Below are 17,679 nucleotides of genomic sequence, written 5' to 3'. Positions count from 1 at the left end.
TTTGCATGGACACGATTCACTGAAGTCGAATGATAATTGGGAAGTAAATATATTTAGACCGCTGCGCATTTTAATGATTTCATGGACTTTTGCGACACTTGGAAAACTGAACCCAGCATCCACTCAGGCAGTGTTTGTATTCGTTTGTGTGTTTTGCTTAAAATAATCTGCCCATGCCTATTTAAAACTAATAAATCTGCACTCCGAAATTGCTTTACTTTTCAGCATAATGTTACATTAAAGCTTGAAATGTATTAATAATAATAATAAAAATACTGAATTAACAATTGGGCGATATAAATAAATAACGACATAAATGCAATTAATGATAAAATAATAAGCTACACACGTTGAAAGCATAGATCTTGATAGAAATAGCAGTGGACCTGTAGAAACCAAAAACAACTTAATCCGGAGGGGTTGTTTTGTTGTTGTTTTTGTTTTGTTTTTTACTTTGAGATTCTCATTTATGAATTTCCGTCTCGAACAGGGACTGACAGAAATCTGGTCTTGAGCAAGGTCAGTCTTTGGAACAACCTCAATGAATCCTGTTACAAAGGTAACACATGTTGAATTTCAGTCAAAAGTGAAATCACTTTTTTATGTTGGTCACACCAAACCTGGGTCTCAGTGCACTTTTAAGCTCAGTAGCGATATAAGCAGATTTAGTTAAATATAACCAATAAAACCCAGGTTGCCTTTTTGGTACATAGGCGAGTCAGATGCAAGGCCTGCAAATCCACAGCAAAAATTACTTGCTGTTGAGAAAATGAGGGAAACAGTCTAATCTGGGAAAGCTGGATGTATTTTTTTTTAAATATTTTAAACAGTTATTACTCAAAAATGAAGCTTTTTATGCTCCACTTTAAGAAATATTCTGCAGATATACATGAAAACAGCCTAGTACTATCAAATTATTTACATTCATCAGTCTGCACAATGAAGCTCAAACATTCAAGATTGCTAAAACACATTTTGGAATCAGGTCAGATCTTTAAATGAGCGTCATTCCTCTTCGTACAACTAGATGGCAGTGTGTAACAATAACACAAGATCAGAAGAAGTCTCAAAACTCTACTAGTGAGGAAAATCCTTTTTTTTTATCAGTTGTTTCCTTTTGTATAAAAAAATTATGATGTAATTCTTTTTTTTTTATATACAGATGGGTCAGTTCAGCATTTTCTGCCCACAGTTTCCTCTCTTCCTCTTGTTTATTTTTTTTTCCTTCATCGACTTCTGCAATAATGCTGACCTTCTCTTCAACCAAACCTTCTTCCTCAGCTTTACAATCTCTTTCTTTGAGTGTATTCCCTGTTAACACACACATACACACACACACACACACACACGCACCCCTAGCTGAGTCTGCTCCTGCTCCCCCAATTGAGACGACACGCAGTGTAGGGCCTGTGACCTTCATGGTGGCTCAGATCTGTGGCTGGCACTGATTTCTGATTTAGTGTCGATCCGCTGCGCTTGTCAGGGGCTGCGAGGTGCTTTCCATGCGGTAATAGAAAAGCTCAAGGGCAGCTAGAGAAAGGAGGAGGGTTAGGGCAAGGGATCGGTTGAGGTGGAGTGAATGGGTTTTAGATGTGAGAATGTTTGTTTTACTACAGTATCTGTTAGATATCTGAATGGATGGGTCAAAAATTTAGATTGCAGAGCACTGTTTTGAATCAATATATAATTATTAGAAAAGTTGTGACTCGTGATCCTGTTACTGAGAGTCTACTGTTACTGAATAAATTGTGCTAGATGAAAAGTCAGAGAATGAGAAAAATCAGAAGAACATGTGGCCATGATGGTAGCACTTGTTAGTGTTTCAGGATTGAATGAATTGGATCAAGTGGCAGATATTATTATGTAAACAATGTAGACAATCCAAGATTTTTGAAAAATACAGGAAATAAGGTTGATAGAGAAAACAGAAGTTAAAGAACAGATTCAGGTGCGCAGTGGGAAGAAATGTGGAAAAGAGGGTTTGTTGAGTGCAGTAGCCGAGGAGGACGAGGTGTCAAATATGACCAATGGTAGAAATCATCTAAGATGTGAAAGCCCTGATGTGATTGTCACTGAAGCACTAAAGACCAACAGATTCAGGGTGAGAAAGAAAAGAAGTCTGTGTGCTCCCTCTTTCTCCACCATAGTGCCTGATTTCACCCCCTATCTCCAGCCTGTAAGGAAAACAAATGGTTATGATGATGGAAAAGAAATTAAGTAGTAATTTAACAAAGGGCCAACAACAGTATTCAATAACACACTCCCTCCCTTGCTGTTCAGAGGGGTCTTGTAGAGAGATAGGCTCATTCCTGACCAACACACTTCACTGTCCCTCTTCATCAGGCGTTCACTGTGTTCTGCTTTATCTACTGAGGGCCTGCTCCACTTAGACCTGAACACACAGGGCAGCACCTTTATAAGTTCGCAGCTAATGATAATAATAATAATATTCTTTTATTTGTAGGGCAAAACATAATTACAGAGTTCTTTGCAGAGCCAAATAGAAAATCACACGTAAAATTGAAAAAATAAATAAATCAATAAATAAAATGTAACATAAACCTATTTTGTAAATTTCTTTATAAAGCTACTTTAATTAATATATTCTGCTTCTCTGAATTGTTTGGGGACACTCAGCTTTATGTACATTCATTGCATAAAAATCTTTGAAATTGTTTATTTGTTTCGTCTTTTCTTTTTGGGGATGCTGAGGATGCTCCATTTTAATGTGATAGTAGTCACTTGTCCGAAAGAAAGGTAACCAAGGTAACATTTAGCATTATTTCACTCTAAATGGGAGTATAATGACCTAAATACCACCAAAAATAAATAAATGACTGAGACTGTAAACTCATCGAAAGATTTTTACTACCATCATAAATTAAGAAAGAAGAGTATGGTGAAAGGTTTGGTAATTTTCTTACAGACCTATGTACAGAGTTCCCTTTGAAACCAGAAGATTCACCCTTTACTGGCTATTAGAAGATAAGCATGTTTAAGGCACTTCCCATTTTGATTTACTTTACAGACCTTTGAGTCTACTTCCTTCTTATATGCAACAGACACACTTGGTAAAGTCGTGGATGGAGATCAGAGCATTGTCAAATATTTTGCCACAATGTGCAGTGAACATGCAATTTTGTTGCCTTTGAAATGGTTGTTTTGAAGTCAGGCGTCAGGTAGCCAACCATTGCAGTCAGTTGCTAGTTTCAGGCTGACTTTGGTGACGGTGATATAACACTATAGCAATTTGGAGACAGGTTGTGCAATTGTCTTGTGATCAAAAATGGTCACCCAGTCGTTGATGTTGATGCATACCTCTGAATGCTCAATTGGTCTTTGGAATTATTTTGGAATTATTATGAATTTTACTTCAGGATGATCCCAGAGTACCCTTCCTTTCTTGTAGATGCAGTGGATGTGCAAGTAGCAATTTAGGCCTTTGTGTAAGATGTGTTCAGGCTCATAGCAAGAAAGTTAGCAAAATAGCTCTAGCTAACAAGTTTAGGTTTATTAAATAAGCTAATCACAGTCAAACCTTAGAAACACATAATTATTTGTAACTGTTAACATTTCTCCATATTACAAGTAACCTTTGGAGCTGTTTGAGACGTCTGTGTCTATTTGTGTTGCTGCTGTCATGATTAAAAACCCACAGAAGTGACTGTCAGCAGCATCTTGAGCTTTCTCTTGACATCAAAATTGTCTTTTCTTCGTTATCCTGTGCTGATCCTTTAAATTCGTAGGTTCCTCCTGCGCCTAATTTAAACAGAAACAGGATGTGCACTTGACTTTAATCTACATTGCAGGTAATGGTGGTCTGGGGCTGACCAGGACGGAGGAATGCATTTAAGCATCTGTCATTGTGATTTGTCACATGAGCATGACTCTAATTGCTGTGTTTCAGTCATCATGGGTTAATTATCAGCCTTGACCTGCAGTATTACATACGTACAGATTACACATGAGGGTGGAAAGATTATTTTTACACAGCACCAAAACTTGGGAGATATTACACCAATACAATATAAAGCTGCCAGTTCTCCTTTATTCTGTATTATCTTCCTCTCTGCCTAACTGATCATCACTGTCTCAGTCTCTCGTCCCTCCTCCTCCCCCCTCCCTCATTTGGTGACCCTCTAATGTTCTGTTCATTTTCTCTTATGAATAGATAATGGACAAAAATCAAATCTCTTCATTTGCATGTAATACAATTAAGACCTTTTCAAACAAAGACAAATGGAGGGAGCAGCGAGATGTCAGTCAGCCTCGTCAGCGAGTGAGCAAAGACAGCATCAGCGAACCTCCCCATTTTAACGAAAATTAATAAAACCTTCAAATGGAATTTTCTTGCCACCATCTGGAATAACGATCACCGAGACACTACGAGACTCTGCCTGTCAAATAACATTAAAGCTCCCATGAATTTGGATTCATAGCATGGATCTGAAGCCACCAATGTATCCGTACCCCTTAAAACTAAGAGGATAAGATTTTTGGGACGTGTGGCCTGAACTGACTTCAGACATAAATTTCTTTTTTCTCTGTAGCTTGTTTTATGAGATATATTGCATTATAATTTTAATATAATTTTTACACTGCTATTTAAGTATTGGTCAACTGGTTTTAATAGTGTCAGCTTGATATCTATATTAGACTATAACTAAGCAATGTAAACTTCAAAGAGCACTTATTATGCTCATGTTAAATAAAGTCTGATTTGATATGATCGCATTGATAGATACAATCATATTTGGGTGAAAGGCTGGAGCCTTTCATAATTCTATTAAAAATGCCCCCAAAAGACACCAGCACTGCAAGCATGGTGAACAGGTCAACCTCAGTGGATGCAATTAGTCGAGGAGAGATCAATACAAGGGAGAAGAAGAGAGTCAGTGTCGCTCAGTCACAATATAGTAAAAACTGCTTGTTTCTGGATGATTTCATAAATCACCTGGCGCAAAGTAACCAGTCTACAGACAGCAGCAATGGGAATCAGACTGATTGCAATCACTCTCAAAGATATTGGCGAAGGTTTGCAAATAATTGCTGTCTAATAAATAAATATAGACAGATTCCTTAAACAGTCAGTCTGCACTGATGAATGCAACACATCTGTGACAGGTCTCTTTGCATCAGAGGACTTGACCCCATTCAGTAGCAAACCAATGGCAGACTGATAGCAGACTAATTTCATCTTATTGTCAGTAAGATTGCTGGCATAAAGAGGGAGGAGCTGAACCTGCTTTTTTCAGTCAGGCCAATAATTTTTCTGACCTCATTAGCATCTGTGTGTATTATGGATACACCTCTCATACATACTGTTTAACTTAGATTAACTTAGTGTAGATAGCATGAAAAAAGAACTTTTGTGCACATCTGAAGTTTAATATTTGTACCTTATTTTATTTTTCTACTTGAAGTTATTCTGTGTTTCATGACTAGGCCGAGTGGCTTTGACAAAGATTCCAAGAAGTATTAAAAACAGAGACATTAAACCTATTTATTAAGCTTTATTGGTACTGATAGGCCAATTTCTAGCTTCAGAGGTTAGCACTTTCCCTCTGTTTTCATTGTTGTCAGTGGACAAGTTTGTATGAGTATTGTATTGATCCGCTAATCATCATATCAGAATTACTGAAATGTCAGTCTACTGCTGTTGTTTTGTAAACATAATTACAAACGTGTGAATATTTGTGTGTTACCATTCTGATTTCTAATTGCTCTTTAGTATTTGTGCATAATGTCCCTCTGACATCCTTCTTGTGCACATCATAAACATATGTGCAGAAAGAAAATAACCACACGTGCATACCTGAAAATGCATGCAAACACACACATTTAAACTGTTAAACTCTCTCTCACACACACACACACACACACACACACACACACACACACACACACACACACACACACACACACACACACACACACACAAGAAAATTAATGAGCTCTCATTCATAATCCAGGATAGAGAGAGCCATATTCACCCTTGGATGGTTTATTGACTGATTTCATTTATTTGTGTGGAATAAATAGGAGGTAAACATTGGCTCGCGCTCGCATTTTCTGCGACACCCTCGCTGCACAGCATTCTGGGAGAAATGATCCCACCAACAGCAGGGTCACTGATTGGCTACCGCGTCAGTGTGTGACAAATTACCCAATGAGAAACAGGTTACCCATTTCCACAAACTAATTAACCTGGCTGATAGTGAAACAAATTATTACATTTATGTAATATTATTTCACATCTGTTGCTAGACTGCAAAAATCTTTATCCCGAGGGGCTCACGAATGAAAGCCAAAGTCTATGACATGGAATTACATCAAAATAAAAAGATTCACAATAATTTATAGAACAGTACCTGCTGGCTAATTAAGTAGTAGTATTCTACAAATAGAAGAAGTAAGTCAGAACATTTCTGTGAAAATTGATACACAATAAAGCAAGTAGAGGTTTAGTCATTGATGATTATACAATCAAACACACACACGGGTCAATCATCCCAGCAGGCCTCACTGTATTGTGATATCCTTTAGATGATAACCTGCTATGTTCTGTGTTATATTTCTAGGTGATGAGAGTTTGTTTCACGGGGGTGACATAAGTATTCAGTTGTCTAAAGGAGAATGGTATAAAACTGGATACATTAATTACAGCATGCTGTCTAAAGTTAGCCTGTGATTAACAGTAATTGGATGTAATATAGCTAACACTTTTTCTTCATGTAGGTGAATGAACTTTCTGTATGATTATAAAAGTATAGGAACACTTGAATCCAGACTTGTGTAAAATAAAATAAAAGTGTTAAAGAATACATTTAGCATAACACATCCGGAAGACTGGCAGGACCATTTTCCATAAATCCTAAATCCATGTACAAACAGTCCTCTGTATGTTTTTTTAAATTATTATTATATTTTTTTCCAAAATCTTGGCTTTCAGGGAAGTTCTGACTGACATACACAGAAATCTGTTCACATAATCATTTTGCCTTTCTCCAGAATATGGGTTAGGGACTTGCCAATATGATGTCGGGGAAGAGGAATTACTTAGCTTGGATTTCACAATAGAGAAAATATTGTATTGTTTTCAATATAATATAAATGTATCTCTAACACAGTAATGAAAAAAAAAGTGTAAGAGCAGCTTGCACTTCAGACATGAGTGCATCCATACTCCTCGTTTAAAGGTGAATGGATACCTTGGAAATCTCTGTTGCCAAAATGCTGACCAAAATGCTTGTCTAATCTAAAAGTACAGTTGTATCAGATACTCGCTGGCAGGCACTCACATTTGAGATATCTACTGTTACTGCTCTAGTTTTTTATAATCATGGGAACTCTAAATGTAATTGATTAATTCTCTCATTAGAGTGCTTAAAGGGCCTTTTCCACTGCACTTTCCACTCACTTTGTTTGGAGATTTGCAGCTTCATCAGCAAACATTGCGTCACTAGGCTCCCTTGATTAAAACCTGAACTGCAACTCAAAGGTCCGCCTTTAATGTCTATGTTCCATTTGAAGATTACATTTCAGAAGTGGAATAGAGGTGTGATGGTTAGGACTCTCGCCTCACTCTGGGAATGTCCTGGATTCAAATCTGCCTGCTGGTTGGGGCTCTCTGTTTGGAGATTTCATGTTCTCGCTGTAACTGCGTGGGCTCAGTCTGAGGACATTAGCTTCCTCCTACATCTAGCAACATGGTGAAGAAGTGGTGATTCTGAGTTGGCCGTAGGTGTGAATGGGAGTGTGGATGGTTATCTGTCTCTCTGTGTTAGCCCTGTAAAAATTTGTGACCTGTCCAGTGGTTCTACCTCATCACAGGTAGATTCAAACCGCCTACAAATCTGAACTGAGTGATCACAAGATGGATGGATGGTTTACAAAGGAACTATATTAATAAAAGGCTTTAACATAAAATTAATAAAAAGGCTTTCCCTAAACTTGACTGTTACACAAACAGGTGCTGCACAGGAGAAGCTCTAAAGCCAACCAAGAAACATTGACTTCAATTGCCAACTGTGGGCAAAATGACTTTTATTTTATTTAAATTTTTTCTGACCATAGCCTTTTCTTGCAGAGGCAGTGCATTATTTACTGATTATAAATAAACTTAAACATGATGTGTTATTCCTAACAACGTAAAGTAAAATGATGCACTTGCTGTGTGGAGCACAAACACTCCAACACACATTTTGTGCTGCACCTCAGTGGCAGCTTCGTGTCCCGTTTCCACACTGGAATACAATCAGAGAAACTAAACACTGGAACATATAAATATCTGTATATATGTAGTTTAAGGGATTTCAAAGGCCATTACTAACTGATGCTTTAAATTAAGCTAGCGCTTTGTTTTGTTTTCAAAATTCCTGAACTTATCACTGTGTATTTGCTTCCTGATAGAAAATTTAAGACAACAAAAAACCAGCTGCCTTAGATCAGGCCTAAAAAGTAGAATTCGGTAATGAATTAATACAACACTGTGAAGTGCACTGAAATGTGTACGGCATAGACTCCATACAAAAAGCAGGCTCTCACAGCTGGTTGCACAAATGCTGCATTCAAGTTCAGCCTGTTTCTCACTGTTTTATTCTTTTATTACAGAAAGCAGACCTTTTAGATAGTGCCATCAGGTCTGTTGTCACATTTAGGTCACTGGAGCAAGTTGGAAAGAGTCCGTGAGATTTATAAACCTTGTCTAATTGATGTTCCAGGTGAGATAAATGATGGGTATTACTTTATAAAGCCTGTTTTATAAGTATTATCAATTTACCTAATAAATATAATTGAATTTAGTCTGTAATTTAATTCTGTCTGCTTACAACTAAATCTATAATTTAGCTGGAAACAGACAGAAGTGTTTATTAGTGTATTAAAGCACTCACATTTGGAGGCTGGCATAGAAGCAGAATGAGAGATTAGTCAATAAAATGCAGTCATATAAAAATATGTGAAAATGTTATATTGATGATAAATACTGTACACCAATAAAAGTGTCTTTATTATTCATAATGTATCATAAACATTTTATTAAATGCTTACATGTTGCTTGTAAATGCCATTCTGTGATGCAGCCATAACGTTTGGGGCTTTGGAGGTCATTATTTGTGCTATTTGTATAACAAAAATAACAAAATGAAGAAACACACCTTTGACTCTAATTTGTCAGTTTGGTCTTTACTGAGATTGAGTTTGACACGCTTGATCTCTCCTAAATTACTAATGTGGATTCTGGATTTTGAGCATTCAGTGTGGAAGTGCTCATATAGATATATATCTATATATATATAGATATATATCTATGTGTGTGTGTATATATATATATATATATATATATATATATATATATAGATAGATAGATAGATAGATAGATAGATAGATAGATAGATAGATAGATGTAAGGCAAAGAAGTTAACAGCATCACAAATAACTTTTTTTTTTTTTTTACTTAAATAAGTTTATACCAGATAGAGAATTTGATACAGTTAACGCTAAACAAAAATTTCAGATTCATCACTACAATCATTTAAAATCTAAATACCTTTTGGACTGAGCTTGTAAAGAAACGAGGGTTAATTCGTGTTGTGGCATAATTGAAAATGGTTTTTATTTGATCATTTACACTGAATTGATATAAACATGTCCATGAAACAAAACGGTTCAAACATTTAAGAAAGTCATAGCTGAGAATAAGCACAGACATAATTTTGGAAACATAAGTTATCACAAACTGACCAAATGGGAACAAGAGTGCTTCCGCTACACAAAACATCCTATATAACAGATTATAGTTAAGTCACTTTCAATGTCTTAATTCAGAGTATTTCCCCCCTTTTTATTTTTGCTTTGGACAGCACATGCAGTCAAGTCTTTAATTTATTTATTTTTTTACCCCCGTTCCTGTCAAATCAGTCTCCCTCCTGGTGAATCGTCCATGTTTCCCTTCTTTTAAATCTCCAGGTGTGTGGCTTTTGCGTGGCCAGTGTGCATCCCTTTGGTCTTATAGAGTTGCATGCTGTGCAGCAGGAGGGGGGGAAAGGGGGAGATTGAATCTGTGATCTAGTTTTTGTAGTTAAAAGTATCCACAGAATTTGTCTTCAAAAACCTTCAGTCACCGAGCAAATATAACCGAGTGCCCCGCGGCAATCATGGCCAGGGCTGGATGTGCCCAATAAATAAATAAATAAGTGAATAAATACCGAACTCACGCATCGGTTCGTTTAAATAGAGAAATAAATAGCTGATCGAGGCTACATGCGAAATAATAAATTATAGCCTAAAACAGAACCAGTCCTATGGTTAATAAAGGCCAAAGGGCCCAATGAATAATGTCAGTTCTCCCCCTCTTTCTCGTGAACTGGGTAGAAGAAGAAGAAAAAATGTTATCTGAACAAATATCCCGGGTGTATTTGTCCCACTGTGCCTCTTTGGGTGGACTGGGTGGGTAAGAACAAAATGCACAAGATCTCTGTAGTTGGTGAAAGAAAAGCTCGTTGCGCTGACTGTCGTCACTAGGTGAAGCTCATGGATACTGTGTGCTCCAGCGCTTTGCGGCGCAGAGAGGCGATGCTTGTCCCTCTCCAGACGTCACTGTCCGGGGAGCTACACAGCTGAGGCGACCCGGTCACGTTCGTCGGGCCAGATAGAGACGCGGGGACCATTCCGGGGAAAGTGGGCTGGTAGAGGTGCGACTGCAGCCCGGAGCCGTTCGACGACATGTTGGATAGACCCATGGAGTTGGGCGGTGGTCCGGCTCCAAGGCTGCACTGAGACAGGGACTGCGCCATGGCCTGCTGGCGGCCCAGAGCGGGCGGGAGCTGCAGCTGAGACACGCCAGGCATACCTGCCGTGGCCCAGCGGGTGTCGTTGGCGTGGAAGGAGCAGAGGCTGTCGCCCATAGCCGCTGCTGCCGCAGCTGCGGATGGGAACTGAGGCAAACCGTGGTGCGTCGGCAGCAGAGTCCCCGGAGCCCGGAACACGTTGGTGGTCTTCTTGCGCTTCTTCCACTTAGCCCGTCGGTTCTGGAACCAGACCTGCAGACAAAGACGGGAGGAGTCAGGGGGAGCTGAGTCAGTGACTTTAGTGACAGGTCACGTTACCAACGCTGGGAGCACCAATAATAATATATATATATATATATATATATATTTTTTAAAAAGGTCATGATATCAATGTGTGATCATGGAAATGCACCAGCAATAAATCACAGCAGAAATACACAGATTTATGAATTTTGGTTAAATTCTCAAATAACAGCTGTTTGCAGTAATGAGTGAACATTCACATTAATGTTGAAATGACACTAAAGAGTACCAGGTTTTATTTTTATATTATTTTAATTATTCATTGCCGTTGACATCGTGGTGCCGATTTTTATTTATTTATTTATTTATTTTAAGAAAGAGAGAGAGAGACCTATTTATTTTTTTAAGGTTCAACCAGATTTTTATGTTAAATATTTTCTACTTTAAAGTTATTTTGTGGGCTATTTATTATTATTATTATTATTATTATTATTATTATTATTATTATTATTATTATTTGTAGCAGTAGTAGTAGCAGTCGTCGTATAGTTTGAGCCACATTTTTTCAGATTCCTGTGCTACATCCGGCCTGGGATAAAAAAGGCAATGTTATTGCTGCTGTAGAGCGGTGGTTTGCTCTGTTAGTCCCGGAGTCCCCGTGCTTCTGTGGGTCTGGCTGTAAGCGGGCGTCTATGATTAATGTGAAGATTTGGTTGAGAAAGTGGGGCGCAGTAATAAGAACGGGACAATCGCACTCTCTTTCCCCGGAGTAACCCAGCCGTGAAATCCGGCCTGAAATGCATTACACTTCAAAGGAAAGAAAACGCAATTTCTCATCCCCCCTTAAAAAACAGAAATAAAAATGAGACAGGGTGCATCTTCAGCGCGTCCGGCATTAAGACGCAGACAGCGGTGACAGGCCCATCGCTAAATCGAATCTGGATCTTGCTTCTTATTTTCAGCGCTGTCATAATAGCAGATGAGCGTCATTTCGCTAATTTTGATTTTATGTAAATGGCGGAGGGACTGAATGGACTCTTGCAATAATAGTAATGATTATTATGGGGTATTATTTCACATGCGAGCGATCCAAGCGCAATTTCCGTTCTCATCCAATAAGGCGCAAGAGTGAGCCACTGAAGTGGCAGCATTACAGCGAGAATGAAATGCAGTCTGATGAAGTTGTAGACTGACCATCACTGTTAGTTCAGGACTGTTAAAAGGTTGATACGAGGCGATTAATCGAGTATAATAAAGCTGCCGTCAGCATTTGGTTCCCTGTAGATGGATTACATGCGGCAGACACTGGAATTTGGGCCATTTTAATAAGTAAACATTAAAATAAAGCAACCTCGGTTTTTAAAAGAAAAGTGATATTTTATAAAGTTTGAATAAAATCAAATAAAATACTACAAACAACCCAATTAATGCACCTTTTTTTATAACGAAAGAATGGCATGTTAGTATCAAGCTTTTTTAATAACACCTGCACTCGTTATGTTCAATGCGAAGATAAACCGCAGTGTGTGTCAGACACATTAACATTAAAAATAATTAAACTATAAAAACCTAATAATATTAATAATAGGCGGATGCCATAAAACGTCGTTTATTTTATTTTATTTTTTACAGTGACTACAATTCTGCGAAATACTAAAACTTGTTTTTTGCATTCCTTCTTAGGCAATATTTTTGATATGTCAACCAAGCAATAAGCTTGATTATTTGCACAAATTGATATAACACATTCCTCTAGCTTAGAATTTGGTTTTTGTGAGAAAAAATAAAAGAGTAAATTAAACAAAAGAATCTAAAATCTTAACCCTGACTGCTTTTTTTGTTTTTTGTTTTTGTTTTGCATCCTAATAAAGTGTTTCGGTAAGCTTCCTCTAAAGAGCCGTTGTAGCGTCTGCAGAGTAACTTAATTGTGTTATGTTGCAGTAACTATTGAGCTCCAAATGAAAGCATTTGGGCTTTTTTTTAATAGTTCAATATTTAATCACTTTAATGTGCAGGTATTATTTTTGTTGCATTTTCGGTACTCCGGGAGATTTTATTTTTAACGCCTGTATGTTTCAAATCTGGGCTTTCAAAAGTTCATTTTCTTCATTTTCATTTCTTATCAACATCACACTCCCAGCCGCCTCCCACCTGCACTCTGGACTCCGTCAGGCCGATCCTCAGAGCCAGTTCCTCCCGCATGAAGATGTCAGGGTAGTGTGTTTTGGCGAAGCTCCTCTCCAGCTCGTTGAGCTGCGCCGGCGTGAAGCGGGTCCGGTGTCGCTTCTGTTTCTGGGGCTGCTGCCCTCCAGACTGGTTGGGGTTGTTGTTGCTGTTGTTGTTCTGCTGCTGTTGCTGCTGTTGTTTGTCCTGCTCTTTGCTGTTCACCTGCACCGGGTTGGATCCCCCGCCGCTGGTGATATCGTCACCCGGGAGCATCGTAGTCCCTTCCACGCCGTCCGGGCCCGGGCCGAGCTCCCCGGAGTGTCCCGGGTCAGGTCCCCCACCGCCGAGCCTGCATTTCAAAGCCTCCCTGTGGCCCAGGAGCTCCGCGGCATCCTTCATCCCTGCACAGACAACCGCAGCAGGTGAGAGCTGCACATTAAACACTTGGTCTATACAGGAAGGAAAAGGAACACATTAGGCAAATGCAGTGACATATTCAAGTGCACACAACAAGCATGCCTTACATGCGAAAAGGCGAATTTAGGAGCCGCTGAAGCATTGTTTAGGCTGCAGTAGAGGATGAAGCAGTTGTTGTGCATGCTTTAAACGCCTCAACACAAATACAGACATTTAAAAAAAGGAAAAAAAAAAAGAACAGAAACAGCCACTGCAGCTATTTTCAAGAGACAGCATGCACATTGCAATCTGCTCCTTAAATACTCTTCATTCAATTTGATCACACTGGTATCTTGGAAAATTGTTAAATCAAATTACGCAGTAATATAATAATAATAATTACTTTTCCAATGAATTAAGCGAGTTTAGCTCACTTCAGCCCCATTAAGATTACATAAGAAGCAAATTGACCATTTCTGAGCTTGATTTAAGATTAGAAGTTCCTCCAGCTTACAGTAGAGTTGAAGACCGGAGTTTGGTGATGTTAACTCACCGAGGCGAGCATCCAGGAGGTCGGCATGAGATAGCATTGCGCACCGCTCCAGGGCGAAATGCTATTCCCAAAAAAAAAAAAAGGAAACGAAAAAAAGAAAAAAATCTCTATGACTTTAACCTATTTAAGAAAAATATATAGCCTAAATGAAAGCAAATTCGGTTTGTGGTTAAAAGGGAGGTTCGTTGCATTATAATGTAGTTTAGCGAAATGGGGAGGCGCTTAACAACGGAATGAACCCATGAGCTTCTCCAAACGAGGACCAATCAGAGTTGAAGCCTGAGGTATGTCAGCTTTAGCCCGAGACCCGAGCACCCACTCCACCTGCTCCTCCTCCTCCTTCTCCATCCTCTCCATCCACAAGTTCATTCCTCCTCATTCCTGTAATTGGCTTTGATTTCTCCCCCCAAATTACATCCAATAAAATAACCTGATTTAATATCTGAGCGAAAGCTTCGACCCGCTCAAGAAATGTTGGATCACCACAATATTTGTTTAATTGCGCACGCTGCTCTGCGTGTGCTTTTACAGCAAGCCACTCGGACAAGAATTATTATTACTCGTATTAGGAAGAACCACATAAAGAGATACCACATGACAGCTACGAGTCTGCATCTTTTAATACTGCTTGTTCTTGTTCATTTTTTTTTCTTTTTAGTCAGCTTGACGATATCATCCACCTATTTACGACATTAAATACCTCTTGGAGGTCAGACTTTTTTTTCTTTTTTTTTTATTTCCCGTTACTGGAATCAACTAACTTTATTTGTGACCAGGCTAATGTTCAAGGCCAGCAGGTTTATATAAGATTCGTCATATCTGAGCACTTTGAAATAAAAGCAGTATAAAGTGGATGTGATCTCCTGTATAGTTCCAACTGTCAGGCAGGGAGGGACTCGGTCTAAATGATGTGTGAGCAAATTAATTCAGCGAACAGTAAAGTGAGGATGCTCGCCTTTGATAAAGGGACACAGTCAGCCTAATATACCCGAAAGTCTGACACCTGAACAGATAGTCTGACAACACGGGCAACCACGTAATCATGTTTCCAACACTTTCAGGTGGGGATGGGGGGAGGCATCAGTTGTTTTTTTTTAAATCATCTGTCTAAATTATGTTGAAGAAACAAGAAAAAGCTTTTAAAAATTAACTGAAAACTCTCTTTGTCAGTAAACCACCATTAGACTCAATTAGCACGCCTGCTTTTTTATTTTTATTTTGCTAGCCTACACACACATGCACACAACAGTCTGCTACATTATATATTTAAAAAGAAAAAAAACTTAAGACAGATGTCGGAACGTTTTGAGAGAACCGGTTTATTTATTGTGTGCTGGGGGAAAAAATAGAGACACAAAGGAGGCGTCCGAGCGTGAACCCGGGGCTCGATTGGGTCTCTTTTCTTCGTCCGTCCGGGCTTCAGTTGCCTCCGCGCAGCTTTTATTTGCATGCAATCTGGTGGCACAAGTGACACACTGGGAGGGATGGGTGGATGGACGGACGGAGAGGAGTCGTGCTGTTTGGGATGTGGAGGAGATTTTTTAACAAAGGGGGGAGGGGGGGGGGGGGACTTGGAGATATTTCTCGTCTCTATTTTTTTCTCTCCAAGGCTCCATTTAAAAGCCGGACTTGAGGTAGCTGTGAAGATTTTTTTTAAGCCGGAGCTAACCGTTTTAAATCCAAATTTTACAAACCAAAAAGGGTCTATGTCATTACTGATCGCATTAATACTCGAATGCAGAAGTGAAATATATTCTTCCTCTGGCATCGTGTTTGAGGAAGTTTTCCTGACGCCCCCAAAGCTGTGAGGATCATTTCAAATCCTCACAATCCCCGATGATGGATCGTGCGCTTCGTTTTACGACTTGTCCAGAGCTGCACGCTTTTATAGCTGTACAAACACGAGCGAATGACTCCTCTCGTTGCGGCAGGTCGACACAACGTGAGAGGTGATGATGACATGTCAAGCAGCGTGAGATATTTGTGCTGAATGTGGGCCTGAGATACAAAACGAAAAGGGAAAAAAAAACGAATCCTAAAAATTTTATGCACAAACATAAAGGAGAGGAGATAGTTATTTTATGGATGCAAAGTTTATTTTAATGTATTTATTATTAAATATCAGTGCTGGGAATATTGGCCCCCATGTTTATTTAACTGGTTTAATTGTTTTAGATTGTATATAATGATTTAGCCATTACCGAGAATATGAAATCAAAAATATTTCATGTTTTCAGTGCAATGGAGACTCAGACATACATCTTTAATTCCTTCTTAATATTATTACTGTTAGTGTTTACTTTTATATAACAGTGTATTTCATTAAATGCAACCTTTCACCTTACAGCGTGAATAGATTTTATGTGTGTGTGTTGCTGCTGTTGGCTAATTAGGGTAAGCAAATGACCTAGGCACAGCTATTACTGCGTTTATCCTCCTGTAAATTCTTCTAACATGCTCGCATCAATCTTTTCCGTCATATAAATAAAAATAGACAAACAAACAAATCCCCCCGCCCCCGCGAAAGTTAATGCGGCGCATCTGAGTGGAAAGTAGACATTTTCACGCATTGTGGAGATGAGAACTGAGGACTTTTAATAAAACTGAGAGTAAAAAAAAATATCTGAAAATAAAAATGTAACACTGCTCGATGTGGTGTAGTCAAACCCATGTGTTATTGCTGCTGGTGGAGGCACTTTTGATAACAGGCCAGACTTGAACCCGTGACCTTCTGGTTCACAGTGCAGGCTCTCCAAACCATGGCCCAGGCCACTGTTTGCAACTTCTCTCTCTCTCTCTCTTTCGCTCTCCCTGCTTTGCCTTTGCAGTCTGGATTCACTCAGTTCGAGATTTCTGAGGAGCAAAACAATTGATCTTCCATCTGCACGAGCTCCCGGTTTAACAAATGAGATTCTTGTTTCACGCAGCTGATTTGGTGGCTGTCTGGGGTATTTGGAGTAATAAGTTATACAGAGGCGAGGGAGCTGAGAAACGGCTGCAGCTGATGCTGCAACTCGGCTGCAACCTACAGCTCTCCGCTCTGCGTCAGGCAAAAAAAAAGAGAGAAAAGAAATGAAAAAAAAGGAAAAAAAGAAGAAGTTTGACACAGACAAAGTTTCAGGAGCAGAATATGACGAAAACAACGTGTCGACCGAAATGACTGATGGGGGCTGTGCGTAAAACCATGTAGCCTGTTACATAATATCCTACTTTAAAACATTTCCTTAAATGTAAAATCACTGTATGCATAGAAATTTGAATATGTATGGCTCTACCCACTTTATTAACAGTAATCCACAGTTTGCAAATAAAGGCTACTGTCTACAGTATAGGGGAAAATAAAAAATATGCCACAATTAAGTGTAGATACTTCAAATAAAGAACAGGTGAATAAAAAGGAACCTTTTTCAGGTTGGAAATGGCTATCGAGCATGCTCCGAAGTTATAACAATTAGCTCATTATGGAGTCATTTCTGAAGACTTAATTGGATTTCCTGATAAGTCACGTGACTCTGGAAGGCGCGAAATGAA

The 17,679-nt window shown here is 38.9% G+C and overlaps 1 protein-coding gene across 2 annotated transcripts; it reads right to left on the bottom strand.

Moving 5' to 3' along the window:
- Window positions 1–9,467: 9,467 nt before the first annotated feature.
- On the bottom strand, window positions 9,468–14,205 carry otpa (orthopedia homeobox a). Of its 2 annotated transcripts, none has more exons than XM_085465250.1 (3): window positions 14,110–14,205; window positions 13,185–13,600; window positions 9,468–11,042 (listed from the first exon to the last, which is right to left on the bottom strand). In XM_085465250.1, exons 1-3 carry the CDS (start codon window positions 14,183–14,185, stop codon window positions 10,521–10,523), a joined length of 1,014 nt encoding a protein of 337 aa, XP_085321376.1. In that variant the 5' UTR covers window positions 14,186–14,205; the 3' UTR covers window positions 9,468–10,520. The 2 variants fall into 2 exon arrangements, with proteins under 2 accessions (XP_085321376.1, XP_085321377.1); XM_085465251.1 differs by having other exon boundaries at window positions 14,149–14,205.
- Between the last annotated feature and the right edge of the window lie 3,474 nt (window positions 14,206–17,679).

The sequence above is a fragment of the Copadichromis virginalis genome, linkage group LG7 (assembly GCF_057382275.1).
Source record: "Copadichromis virginalis isolate Kocher_CV1m ecotype Utaka linkage group LG7, C_Virginalis_male_GT1.1, whole genome shotgun sequence".
Taxonomy (NCBI): domain Eukaryota; kingdom Metazoa; phylum Chordata; class Actinopteri; order Cichliformes; family Cichlidae; genus Copadichromis; species Copadichromis virginalis.
Note: the sequence above shows the minus strand (reverse complement) of the source record. Positions and strands in the feature narration are given on the sequence as shown.

Coding starts and splice junctions, on each gene's coding strand:
- otpa (XM_085465250.1), bottom strand. CDS start 14,185: ATGCTATCTCATGCCGACCTCCTGGATGCTCGCCTCGGTGAGTTAACA. Junction 13,601..14,109: donor CTCCGGTCTTCAACTCTACT/GTAAGCTGGAGG, acceptor TTGTCTGTGCAG/GGATGAAGGATGCCGCGGAG. Junction 11,043..13,184: donor TGACGGAGTCCAGAGTGCAG/GTGGGAGGCGGC, acceptor CTTTGTCTGCAG/GTCTGGTTCCAGAACCGACG.